This window comes from Triturus cristatus, chromosome 11, assembly GCF_964204655.1.
Source record: "Triturus cristatus chromosome 11, aTriCri1.1, whole genome shotgun sequence".
Lineage (NCBI taxonomy): Eukaryota > Metazoa > Chordata > Amphibia > Caudata > Salamandridae > Triturus > Triturus cristatus.
The window spans coordinates 115,135,689-115,149,778 of NC_140594.1; the positions used below are offsets into that span (position 1 = coordinate 115,135,689).

A 14,090-nucleotide genomic window follows, 5' to 3' on the forward strand; every position below is an offset into this window, starting at 1 on the left:
TATATATATAGACACACTTGAACCATAAAAATATAAACAATTCAATAGCAAAAAAAATAATTGATTTAGCCAATAACTAAAATATTAAATCTAAAACCTCCTCAAAATACATTTAATAAAAATAGTATGAACATTAAAAATAAAAACATAGTATAAAATTTAAAAAAACAAACAATACTATAAAATCTATTTAACCAATATAATGACTATTGAAGTCTAAGAATATAAAATATACTTTTCTCCCTCTAATTTATGCAACAGTAGGGAACGAGTTGGACTTCAGAGGGGTTAGATTTATTATTCCTACTCCAGTCACCACAATGGTATAAAATGTAAAAAAAAAAAAAAAACTATGCTATAAAATCTAACCAATATTATGAAAACTATTGGAGTAAAAACATATTAAATATACTATGCTCAATCTAGTGTATGCAACAGTAGGGAAAGAGTTGGAACTCGGAGAGGTTAGATTTACTACTCCAATGACCGCAATAGTAAAAAAAATTTTAAGACAGCGAAGGGGTTCGATTTACTATTCCCATCCTATCTGTGCTTCAGCAGGAAAAGCAACAGTACGGAAAGTGTTGCACTTTGGAGGGGTTCAATTTACTATTTCCACTCTAAACCCCGCCGCAGTAGAGCAAGTGTTAGCCATCAGAGAAGTTAAATTTGCTGTTCCTTCTCCAAACAACACAACAGTAGGTAAAGAGTTGGACTTCGCAGCTGTTAAGTTTGCTATTCTCACTCCAAACAGGGCAACAGTAGGAAAAGCGTTGGTTTTCGGAAGGGTGAAATTAACGATTCCCACTTTAAACAGCGCAACAGTAGGGAAAGTGTTGAACTGCAAACAGGTTCATTTTACTATTCTTACTGCATTTTAAGCAAAAGTAGGGAAAGTACTTCCCGTCAAACACATCACAAATAAGTAACCCCATGAATGTAGAAACAATATTGAACTCCTAATATAAAAATAATTAACATGAATAACATATTTGTGTATTTAAAAAAAACTTGGAACAATCAGTTTTCCTAATTACCATTCAATAATTATTTATCAATTAATAAATAATTGTTATACCTAGGGCCCCCTGAATTATACAATTTTGCAGCTGCAGCTTTCTTCCCATAATTATAGATTTGCTTAACTTGCCACATAATCCACCATCTGTTGCATAATCTGCTAATTTTAACCCCAAAAAACCAACGTTTCTAGCCCAAACAGTTCAAAAGTTATTAAAAGCACAGCAACATCTGTTGCTGCGCAGTGGAAGCCCTTTCCAAAACTTGACTGGTCAGCTTTCTGTTGCTTATTGCTATATGTCTGTGTTAAACTGGAACAAATGAGGTGCAACAAATGCCCAGACATTGTAAACAAGTGTAAAAATGACAAACTATCATAAAATGTTCCACATTACACTGCATAATTTAAATTTTCTTGCTGCATATTTTGTCCCTCCCCTCCGCATAATTCGAGTGGCTGTGCCTATACCCCTACAAACCTAGCAACCCGCACCTAAAATATAACTTAAAAAATAATTATTCCATAATTTATATGTTTAAAGACAATCAACTAATTCATTAATCATTAATTGTTAATTCATCATTACCTGATTTACTTTCCAACCTAGACCCCTACAAACCTAGCATCCAGCAACTAAAATAAATCAGTATTCTATAAATCACATAATTAAAAAGAAATTACATAATTAACAATTAATTGTTTATCACTTGATTAACTTGCCATCCTATACCCCTACAAACCTAACAGCCTGCAAATAACATATAATGAAAATAAATCAGTATTACATGATTTAAAATATAAATATCAATGATACAATGAAATAAAATGTATTAAATATTTCTTAATTATTACCTAGTTAACTTTCCACCATAACCCCCTACAAGCCTCTAAACCCTCTGACAGAATTTCTATTTATAATTAAATAAGAACATTTGAAGTCACTTAAAATGACAAGCTATATTTAAAATAGTAACAAAATTAATATCAGCTAAAACATTTAAAAACGATATTTTAACACTATATTACTGAAAACAATATTAAATACATCGATAAGATGTTACTTACCTCAGAAAACAATATTCTTGTTGACTATATTTATGCATCACGACATTTGCGTGTCACGATATTACATTTTTTATATTTATGTCTCCCGATATTTTAAACTGGATATTTTGTCAAAACACCAGTCAGTGCCCTATAAGTAGTCAAGGGAACATCTGGGGTGACATTTAGGTGTCCCCCTACTTTGGGCCTCATTACGAGTGCCCTGGACTCTTTACTGTTAAGTCCGCTAGCCAAGGTTAGTAATCCCAGGGGTGCTGGTAACTCCAGGGCTGGAGTTAACAGGTTTGCAAGGTGGACCCTGTGAATCCTTTTAGGAATGAGGAATTAACAGCGGAATTGGGAATTCCAGGTTGGAGCCCTGCAAGTAATAACTGATTTTCCCCCAAAAATGGCAGATGTGCACCATGAGGTGCTAGATAATTTAAATTATTTTTATTACTATTAATAATATTAACCATCAGCAATAGCCTTTTGGTCTGATGTGGAGCACTCATTGACTCTAATCTCTGCCTTTGCCTCTCTACAGTGTTCAGCTGCCTTTCAGCTAGGTTCACACTCTACAAATACCACATGTATACATACATAATAAATACATTATAATTATCATGATCGATATCTTCGAAGCCTGCATTTGGTGCAGGACACCTCTGCTAGGATTATCACCAAAACCCCATGTCAGACCTACACTGCCCTGTTCTAAAGTCACTCCACAATTGCCCATATGCTCCAGAGTTAAATTTAAGGCCTTAACAATTGATCACAAAAACTTTATATCACAGCACTTCCACATTGCATTCAAGTTTTCGTTTCATCATCCCACTTGTACACTTTGTTCATAATCTCATTACAGTTCCAAGACCTTGTATGGTCAGCTATGGGGACAGTCATACGCGGGTGCCGCAGCCTAGTTGGGAAACTATCTTCACTCCATCTTACATGCTGAAACAACATTTCTGGAGTTCAGGAAGCTGTTAAAAACTTGGCTATTCAAAGATTAAGACAAATAGTTCCTATTTGCACTAATAAAAAAACTTTTAGAAATAACAAAAAACAATAATTCCCTCAACCCCGTGTGGGTTTTTAGGTGGTATACATATTGTTTTCGTTGCATTGTGCTCTTTGTCAGTGCCAAGAAGCACAGCATATATGTGCTTACAGATAACATTGCATAGGCATGCAGGTGGTATCTGGAGTCAGAAACCACAAAGTCAGAAGTTGAAGAGGGAATCATGCTGGGATCAGGTGAAAAAATGCTGGGTGGGCAAGCTACTTCCGATTTCAACCCTTGCATCTATTATTGGGTAGTCTAGTTTATCGATCCTAGGGCCAGATGCATCAGAATATTTTATCCATTCTGAGTCTATGGGAAAATGTGTTTGTACATATGGCCCCTAGTCCTGCAACTCGTTGAGTGTAATGAAATGCAGGATTTGAGGTTTTATACACAGAGTACTGATCCTCTCAAAGTGTTTCTAAAACAAGGTAAAGTGTAAAAACAAGGCAATATCACAAAAGCAGGAATTTGCTTTAGTTTTTTTTAGTTTTAGCGTTGTGATCCTTTAGAGCCGTGGTACTCCGAGTACTGCCTGCGGGCCACCAGCGGCCTGGCAAACCTTGCTTGGTGGCCCACAGATCTTTTTGACCTGCACAGCTGCTCCGTAGTGGGCTCCCAGATGCCTGATGCTTTCAGTAAACATAAAAGAGGGCCGCTGGAGCATGCACGAAAGTAAATTCACTGTGCATGCTCCAGTAGCCCACTTCTGTGTTTACTGAAAGCGGCTGGGCGCCCGCTACGGTTGACGTCATACTCCTGGCAGTGGCAGGAAGCAAATGCCCTCTAAAAGTCAGCTGTTGCACATTCACAGCTAACTTTAAAGAGCCTTTCTGAAATCTTTCTGGACGCCATTGCCAGCATGCTGAGTCAGCCACCTTCACCCTGCTCTCTCCATCACTTCTCTCTCATACATAAATACATACATATATATATTACACTCCAGTTTTAGGTTTTATCTGTGCCCCCCCACCCCCCCTTAAAGTGTACCTCTAGAGGTGAGCAAATATCCAGTATTTTTAACTGAGAAAAGTGGCAACCCTAGTTCCGGTACATTTAAAAATGCTAAAAAGCTTGTCTTGAATCCTTATCTATCACCCTTAAAATATGCTACAGTCCTGTATTAATTTGGTTTTCTGGCATTATTTTCTTCCACAGTTGATTTCCGTTTTGTGAGTGTCTTTTTGATTTTGTTCAAGATTGCAGGCAGCGCACAGGTGCTGTTGCTTGGTGAACTATTGCATCTTTAAAACAAAAAAAAAAATGCAAGGCCAATATGTGTGTTACTAAGGGGGTCATTTTAATGGCGGAAGGCCCGCCACCGCCCGCCAATTACGATTGCCTGGCGGAGCAGTCAGCATGTGTAAAATGGCCGCCATACTACGATGCTAGCCGCAGCCAGCCTTTCTGTGGCGGGTAAACAGCCATTAAAATGTTGGCGGGGATTGGTTTTGGGGTCCAGTTGCGGGCCCCCCTTGTGTTGGGGGGAGGTGGTTGTGCATTGGGGGGGGGTACCCATGGTACCCTCCTGCATTTCCCTGCACTGCGTGGCAGGCACCGCACTATTGCGGCGGTTACTGCAGCCAGAAGCACCCGCCACAATGGTAAACATGCAAGATGCGACCACCACGGTGGCGGTCGCATCGTAATTTCACTTGCGGGACTGCTGCGTTGCAGGCAGGCGGTCCCAGGCACGGCTACAGTGGCGGGCGGACTTGGGTCCGTCTGCCATCGTAATGACCCCCTAAATGTTTAATCGCAATGTGCATGCTTCACTTTTTAAGTACCACTCTGCATGTTTAAACAAACAATATTGCTTTTGTATTGCTCACAGAGGTCTGTAGCCAAGACACGTTGGCGGACCATTTTTTGTCAGCCGACGTGGGTCCCTTGCTCACAGTGCCACTGGATTTAAGCTAGCCTGGCTAATATGGGGTGATACTCTGAAACCGATCCCAGGATGCTTGTTTTCCGGGCTAGGGAGGACCTGGCTTGGCAGGTCGGGCTGGACTGTTCCCATGGGGGCCAGGGTCAAGACGGATTTGAATATGGCTGGGTCCAAACTGGGGTGTCGTGGTGAGCAAAAGGACAATGGATTTAACCCAGATCTCGACTGGGGGTGAATGTTTGATTTGTTCAGCATTAAGTTCATCATTTGTGCAGCATTTTTCTACCACTGCAAGGACACACAAGAGGAGGAGAGACACTAGAGAACATGTGCAACTACTTTGAAATACATCACATCCCATTGAACACTCTTGCCAACATCACAACCGATGGGGCTCCTGCCATGGTAGGCCGTGACAGAGGGTCTGTATCTCGGCTTAAAATGAAGCTCAAGGGACAGATTGTAATAGACTACCACTGCATTATTCACCATGAAGGTTTGTGCGCAGAATTAAGTCACAGAGAACTGAATAACATCCTAAAACCTACAGTGGAAATTGTTAATTTTATTTGTGCCAAAGCCCTTAGCCATAGACTAATTAAAGCAGTGCTGCAGGATTCCGAAGCTGAATATGCAAACCTCTCGATGCACGCTGACCTGCGATGGCTGAGCAAAGGGAAAGTTCTGATGCTTTTCATCTCTTTGCTTCCTGAAATTGAACATTTTGTTGACAGTAGAGGTCAATCATTCCCAGAACTAAAGGATGTGAAATGGCTTATAATGCTCCATTTTCTTTCAGATCTATTCACACACTTCAGTGCTCTCAATTTGTCTCTGCAAGGCAAACAACTGCTTGTGTGCTCTATGATGAATGGTATTTACTCATTTGAAAGTAAGCTTGAGGTATTTAAAGAACAACTGGATGATGCTGACTTTACCCACTTCCCAAAACTGTTGGCTGTGACTCGGAGGTTTCCAAATGCATAATATGCTGTCAATGAAAACCTTTGTGCATGTCTTGAGGACATTTCTGGGGAGATCAAAAGGCGATTTTCTCAATTCAGATCCCCCTCCCTCCCTCTGTCCAGGCTCGTTGAAAACCCCTGGACGGTGAATGCATAAAATCTTGACACTGTTGAACTTACTGGCATGAAAGAGGCTCAAGCAGAAATTGAGCTGATTACAATGCAGTACAGTTCAGCTCTTGATGCATCTTTTTTGGGACAGGCACCTGTGAATTCTGAAAAATTTGGCCTTCTGACAAATTTCCTAATCTTTGTTCAGTGGCCCAGAAAGTCATTAGTATATTTGGGTCAACATACGTTTGTGAAAGTTGGTTCTCCACAATTGGAATGTTGAAGAGTAAACTCCGAAATAAGCTTACAGACTTCCATCTGAATCTGCTCTTAAGGCTTGCCGTTTCAGACATAGTACCAGACTGCAGGACAATAATAGGAGACATGATGTGTAAAATAAGTTCCTAGTATATCTGTCTTTAACTTACCTATTTTTCTGACTCAGTTAAACCTGTGCTGAATATCCAGTGAATGGGAATTACCATGCAACGCCTCTTGAGAATGCTATTGTCTAATATTAAAAATGTATTATCAAAATGTCCGCCTTGTAGCTTTGTAGTTACATCTGCTTTCGAAATACAGCATTGTCTAGTAATGTTTTAGGAAAGGTGGTGATTTTCTTTTTACTCTAGCTCCACCCTCACCCGTTGGCCCATCAGTGCGGCCCTTGACCACAAACCAGACTGTAATTTTAGCCCCTGAGAGAAAGTTTGTAAGAACCCCTGCTTTAGGGCCACTAGGTAGAAATTGCTGCATTAGTATTACAGGACTAGTGGGCTCTAGAGAAGGAAGTAGAATACCTTAATGTATATAGTGAATCTGCAAAACAGCATTTCCACAACTGTGCCTGAGTGCGCACTAGTGTAAGCATGGTGCACTGATCCTGTTTTATATAAACGCTTAATAAAAATTAAGTGTGTTGATTCCATATTGATATGCATGCACATATCTTAAAACATACGAAAGTTTGCAAGCAAACTACATTTGGAAATGTAAAATCAGAACATATACTCACATAGATGCACATCTTTAGACCTGCTAGCATCTCATCAGTTAAGTGACAGAAGGGAAACATTTACAAAGATGGAAGAGCAAAGTACTACCTTCATAGGATCACAGGTTAAACACCCCTATCTGAAGCACATTTCGGTGAGAATCCGGTCAAACTCAGAAGATGAGGTTATGCTATTTTGCAGACCAACACGTGCCTGTGCCTAGATTCTGCTGTTCAAAACCCGTAATAGTAGGAGTTCAATCAGGGGTGCTGCACAGGGCCATTTGGCTCACCCTACCATCCAAAAATTAAAGCTCCTATCATACGTAATTCATGTTAATGTTTACAGTTTATTCTGTGGATCACAGCAAAGCTGCAGAAAATTTGACTACAAGCCCACCTGTTTCCTAGTCCACTCTTTACACTCTGACACTACAAAGGTCCAGATCACAAGGTCTCACTACGAAGTACGAAGACACTACTAAGGCCCAGATCATAACTGGTTACTCCATAAACTGCGACACTGTGAGTGTTGTATTGGCAAGGTCTGCTAAATACATCATATTCCCAGTCCAAGCTTGGCACCAGAGTATAACATATGGAGTTTGGTACATATGTACCAGACACTTTCCTCTTTGTAAATGTTGGCAGGTTTGATCGGCCAAAATTGATCTTGGGAAAATTACAGGGGTCATTTGGGGTGTGGTAAACTCTGCATTACTTGGAATTCCAATCGGAGTACCAAAATAGGTTTTCCAAGGGATCAGAAGTTTTCATCCTACTTTTGAATGGACCCCCCAGTCTTCAGCTGTACTCTTTTTTTCATTGGTGTCAGTGTGTCCTCATGTTAAATCTCATCCCTGGTTGCATTTCTGCTGCAGGAGGTAACAGATCATGTGATCAAGCACATATTCAGCTTATAATCCCACACACAGCCCACGAAGGTACCTTTTTGACTGCCTAAGGGCAGAGTTGCCACGCCTCAGCTTCCGCAAGATTACCGGGGCAATCAGTGTCCCTGCATACATCGTGGAGCCCTCCGGGAGTGCTGCCTGGCTGTCAGGAAATCACAAGGACAACCACGTCTGTAACATTTACAAGGAAAGATGGCAACAAATGAAACATGGTCAAAGCAAGGACACCAGAAAAACACTGTGAAACAGGATCTATAGCAAAAACAAGGAAATAGAACAAGAGCATGCCTCTTAGTCTCAGTAGATTATGGCAAGAATTTAGGCAACAGTATTCTTCAAGAGCAGTTATAGCACATCTGATCTATAGTCAAGAAATAGTACAATACATTTAATACATTTGAACAGTGAAATTCTGTTAAACAGTAGGTAAAAGGCTATAATACCTCATATTTGCACAATACTCATATTTTTTGCACAAGAAACACTCTCCTAGTAGTTTCATTTTATTGTATGAATAGAGTTTTATATATGAAATCACAGTGAAGTTCCCAAATGCAACAAAATGGTGGTGGTAGCATCCTCTATTAACTAAGAACTCTATGGCCATACATGTTGTGAATTAACCATTACAATCCTATGGTTAGTCACCCCTCTGATCAATATTATCCTGGGTCCCCAGGGAGAGCAACTCACAGATCTGCTCCTAGACAGAAAGATTGCACCACCCAGGAGCTTGCAGGTGGGTAACATGGCAACGCCTCGTAAGAGCTACAATCACCCTTTATTTTCCTGAAGTCTAGCAACTTACCAATCACACTAGGCAATGAAGCGCCCCAGGTAAAGTACTCGAACACTCACCAAAAGTATCCTGCCAAGCTGTGACTAGTTTCAGCAGCATCTATGAGTTTTGCGGCACTGCGGGATATAGAACTCCAGGTTTCGTCCCAGACTCACCTATGGGCTGATCACGTGTTATTGTTTCTCAGGTGTGGCAGTCACCGTATTGGAGTGGTTTATTATGACAGAGGGTGTCTAGGTGCGTTCTAAAACTATTGTATCTCTAGTTTATGTCCACGGGTGTGAAATTGATTCTACTTAAGATGTTACTCCTAACAATAACCTGTATCATAAATATATGGTTTCACCAGGCAGGGTATGGATGTGGGTAGGTAAGTGCTTGAAACTCTTGTGGAGGAAAACCCATGAACATATAATACACTGAGTCACAAGGATTCAGTTAGGAAACCCTATGAGACCCATGTTGTCATATTTCTAGCAGGGAAAATCTGCTGGTGATCCCATGTGCTGAATGACTAGGGACTCCATGGAGTGCTGGAAACCTCTGGAGAAAACTATATTGTGTCCATGGTGGAGTAATATACTGAGCCCAAATTATTCTAGTCAAAGACAATGTGAGCTCCATGCTGTCATTCCTACAAGTGAAAATTTACTGTTTCCCCATTACCAAGACATACTTCATCAGGAACATCATCTTGGTCAACTATAGACGATCTCACTGCTCCATTCCTGGCCAAGGCCTTAGAGAAAATCATCAACATACACCTCACCGAATGCCTCGACGACCACCGGCTCCTCGAAACAACTCAGACTGGTTTTAGCCCCCTACCACAGCACAGAAACCTCCTCATTGCTGCCACAGATGGCATCTGCATGACTCTGGACAGAGGATATATGGCTGCCCTCATCCTCCTAGACCATTCTGCAGCATTTGACACAGTCTCCCACCTATCCTCATCCAATGTCTACAGGATATCGGAATCGAATGACACACACTCCGACGGATCTGCTCCTTCCTGACTGGAAGGACCCAGTCAGTCGGCCTGGCACCGTTCACCTCCGATGCTTGCAACCTCATCTGCGAACTTCCGGAAGGATCTTTCCTCAGCCTGACCCTCTTGAACGCATATATGATCCCTCTACCAAGCATCATCCACTCTCACGATATCACTGTCCTCAACTATGCCGAAGACACTCAACTCACCCTCTCCCTTATGGACAAGATGCCCTATACCCAGATCAAGTTCAATGTCTGCATCACTGAAATCCGCCCAGTGGATGAAAACCAACTGTCTAAAGCTGAAAACTATATCTACCAACCGAATCCACAAGGATCCCAGAAAAAACCTAACAAGGAATATGTACTCTAAATATAGTAGAGTCCTATACTTGAAAAACAACTTGTTTTTCTAGAGTCCCCTCACTCACCTAGGGTTGCCCCAGGGAGAGATGCTTCATCATAGGGGTCCTCCTAGGCATCTACTGTCTGGGGCGTGCTGCAACTTGCAAAATACGTAGGAGCACTTTTTACATTAATGCTATGTGTAGTGATGTGTTTGTGGAGTGAAAAAAAGTGAAAAAAATAAGATAAAAATTACCTAGACAGTGAGCCCTAACTTTATTCTGCTCCTGTCTGGTAAGTATATAGTAAAACGGGGCTAGTAACAGAGAACGGTAACCATTATGTGAAGCTGTCCCTATTTACTTGGTCGACATGTTTCGTGGTTACCCCAACCACTTCTTCAGGACCACAGAAGGACCAGCCCCGCGTGTACCACTCCGTGCTTCAAGAATACTAGGTTATATTTAAACTTTTACAGCAAACGCACTTGGTTTGCTACATACATACGATTCCCTAGTGACAAGATTTTCTTAGTCGCATTAGGTTGATGTATTTATCAGGAGGATTTATTCTACTCCATGGTATTGCTGGGGCGGAGAGTCTCTAGATATTTGTCTAGGTCAGACCTCCAGTCGTAAAGTCTACCAACTCCCAGGAACAGCGCAGATCAATATGATCAGAAGTTAATAAAACAGATCAGAAGTTAATAAAAATGTAGTAACGTGTGTCCCTGCACACTGGAATGCCCCGCATAAAGGTTGGTTGGTCATCTTTCAATTGCTTATGGCTGCATTTGAGTGTTTAACTGGCACTAATCAGGTGAAATCTTTGGTAGTAGGTGCGCTATGGAGAAGGGGGCCACCACCAGACAACACACTGCACAGTGGGACTTAAAGATTAGTCCGAGGGTCCCGCTCGAGGGTGCATGTCACAAGAGCCTCATGACCACGGGTGGACAGCTGGTTTGTTGCTACCCAGGCCAGGCGGCCGGGCTGGGTGCAGAGCAGATTGGTCAGCCAGGCAGCGTGCGTTGAGATGTCCTCGCGGTCAGGGGCAGACAGGTTGCAGGAACGATTCTGAGACAGCTGGGCCACTCAGAGTGGGTCTCAGTGGTCTCGATGTCCACGACAGGTGCTTGCTTCCTGGGCAGTTGGAGCCCAGATTGGACTCTTCAGCTCTCTATATGTTGCATGGGGTTGGGTACCTCGGGTATTGGTGCAGCATCACTCCGGTAGGTCCTGGTGTCTTCACACTAAGTGGGGTGACAGAATTGAGCCTCTAGAGCAGATTTACCTCTTCTTGCTTGGGTGCTGCATCGGACTCGACGGTGAGCAGCAAGTCGGAAAACCGTATTCTGTGGGCCCTGTGTCTACGGCTGCAGAGTAGTAGTTCCTCTACCCCAAAGGAGTTCTTTGGTGAAGGGGTGGAGGTGCTCCAGGGTTCTTTTAGGCCTCACAGTTGCAGGATGAGACAGCACATGACGATCGCCGAGTCCTGGAGGCAGCAGGCAAGGTTTCGCATAAAACTTTTGCAGCAGGTCTTCAGTTCTCGGGTCAGCAGCTCTTCTTTGTCTATTTCTTCTTTGCGTCCATCAAATCTAAAGTTCGGGGTCGAGGAATGTCTCCTAAATACTAAATTTAGGGGCGTTAAAGGGAGTGACAGGTAGTAGCCAATGGGCTATCTATCCTTAGGGTGTCTACACCCTCTAAGTGACCACTTCCTGTGGGAAGGTGCACTAGCCTAGTCCTGATAGTTTAATTCCTGCCATCTCAAGATGGAGGAATTGGAAAAGTAGTATCCACATCACGTCCCCCACCTTAGGGATGGTGCTGGCTGATCGTGGGCACACCTCCTCATCTAACTAATGTACCTGCCTGTCCTCCTACCAAATATGGAGCAGGGCAGGGGGGTTGACATCCTCCACTATCTGGCTTTGCCTGGGTTGCACTTTAAAGGCGACATCGCCTGTGAAGCTTCCTGCCTTGGAAGGCCATTCTGGCCTGAGGGAAGTGTGAAGCACCTCCACAAAGAGCAGACTTTGTTCCTGGCTTCTGAGAGCGTTGGAACGAGGTCAGAAACATATCTGGTGGTGGCAGGCTGGCTAAGACTAGTCAGAGACCACACCAGTGCATGGTAGATTTTCAGGGGACCCTCTAAGGTGACCCTCCGTGCATTTATGTATAAATCCAACATTGGCATCAGTGAGGATTTATTAAGAAAAGATGTTTGGTTCCAAACATCGCAAGGTACAGTGAAGCAATCATGCAGCTAGGAAACTATAATGACGAGTATCCAGCCCACGTACGCTCTTTCCCTTTGCACTTAAAATATCAAAGAATGGAATTAGATATTGTAGAGTTTGTCCATACATGGGATATAGTGCACCCTGTCTTAGGGATGTAAGGTCTGCAGTAGGGGGGGACTTACCTATGCCTCATGCAGGGTCTGTGGTCATGTCGACTCTTCAGATTTCCCTGCCCCTAAACACGCAGCCCGCATGGACAGTGTGCGTGGTCTTGGTGGGGGTCCCAAGGGTGGCACAATTTGTGCTGCAGCCCTAGGGTACCCTCTGTAGTCCCAATGCCCTAGGTACCAGGGGTACCATTTACTAGGTAGTTATAGTGGTTGCTGAAGTTGTGCCAATCGTGGCACACTTGTAGGAAAGAGATCTGGCACTGGAAATCTGGTTAGCACGGATCCAGTGCACTTTCATTCAAAAATCACATCATGCATCAGGCAAAAAGTGGGGGCTAACCATTTCAAAAGAAGCACTTTCCTACATGACCCCACCCCCCATATGAAAGCGGATCAGACTAACATTTCCCTGGTGAGTATTCATCTTGTAAGTGGAAGAACCTGGAAAGGTCATCTGCATTGGCATGGTCAATTCCGGGTCTGTGTTCCTCTGTAAAGTCCATTCCCAGTAGAGATATGGACCACCTCAGCAGTTTGGGATTTTCACCTTTCATTTGCATAATTCATCTGAGAGGTCTGTGGTCTGTTTGGACAAGGAAGTGAGAGCCAAACAGGTATGATCCCAGTTTCTTCAGGGACCAAACCACAGCAAAGGCTTCTCCCTCAATGGCAATCCAACACTGCTCTTTGGGGAGAAGCCCCCTGCTAATAAAAGCGACAGGTTGGTCTTGGCCATCATCATTGGTCTGGAATAGGACCGCTCCAATCCCATGTTCAGAGGCATCTGTCTGCACTATGAACTGCTTGGTATAATCTGGTGCTTTCGGAATGGGTGCTGGACACATTGCTTCCTTCAAGGTGTCAAAAGCCTTTTGACAGCTCACTGCTGTAATTAAAGGTTTTGGGCATCTTCTTGGAGATCAGTTCCGTGTGGGGGGCATAATCAGACTGCCTGTAGATTTTATGTTTGACAAGTAGGCTATCACCAGTGTCCACATCATGTGTACACCAGTTAGTCTGACCAGGGGTCAAGGAGAAGAGCTGAGCAAACTGATTTAGGACTTCCCTGCAATCAGTCTTATCTTCTTATAAAACTTTATTTCAGTCAATTTGACCATGAAATCATTTGAACAATATCTTACATTTCATTTGTAATAAAACAAATAGAAAATATACAGTCATCGTATGGCATTGTACACTAAATACATAATATAACCTGATAATCTATATTACAATCAATCCGAAGACCACAATCTGCATTTATGTGCGTATGCAGTGCATAAGTACAATTTAAATTTTCAGGGTTTTGTTCCGCTCTTGCTCTATCTCTCAGATCAATTATTCAAACAAAGAAATGTCTGTTTGTATAAAGTGCTAGTAGCAGTCAATGAGGAGATTATAGCATCATCCCTGGTTACATTAAAGTGCTTGTGCAATATATAATGGACAATTTACAATGCCTTACTTAATACCTGAAAGGTTTATATATTAAAAATTTGCTTCGATCAAAGAGAAGGCTAAAAACA

General features: G+C 42.4%; 2 protein-coding genes across 4 annotated transcripts in view; one reads left to right on the plus strand and one right to left on the minus strand.

Annotated features, from left to right (window-relative positions):
- GGT1 (gamma-glutamyltransferase 1) overlaps positions 1-14,090 on the minus strand; it is a 655,664-nt gene that overhangs the window by 585,126 nt on the left and 56,448 nt on the right. For all 3 annotated transcript variants that reach the window (XM_085636048.1, XM_085636056.1, XM_085636047.1), the window contains exon 2: positions 8,044-8,180. In XM_085636048.1, coding sequence (XP_085492174.1) covers positions 8,044-8,123 — 80 coding nt within the window. In that variant the 5' untranslated portion in view covers positions 8,124-8,180. The remainder of the gene's footprint in view (positions 1-8,043; positions 8,181-14,090) is intronic.
- Positions 1-14,090, plus strand: part of LRRC75B (leucine rich repeat containing 75B) — a 180,583-nt gene that overhangs the window by 47,432 nt on the left and 119,061 nt on the right. The window lies entirely within an intron of this gene.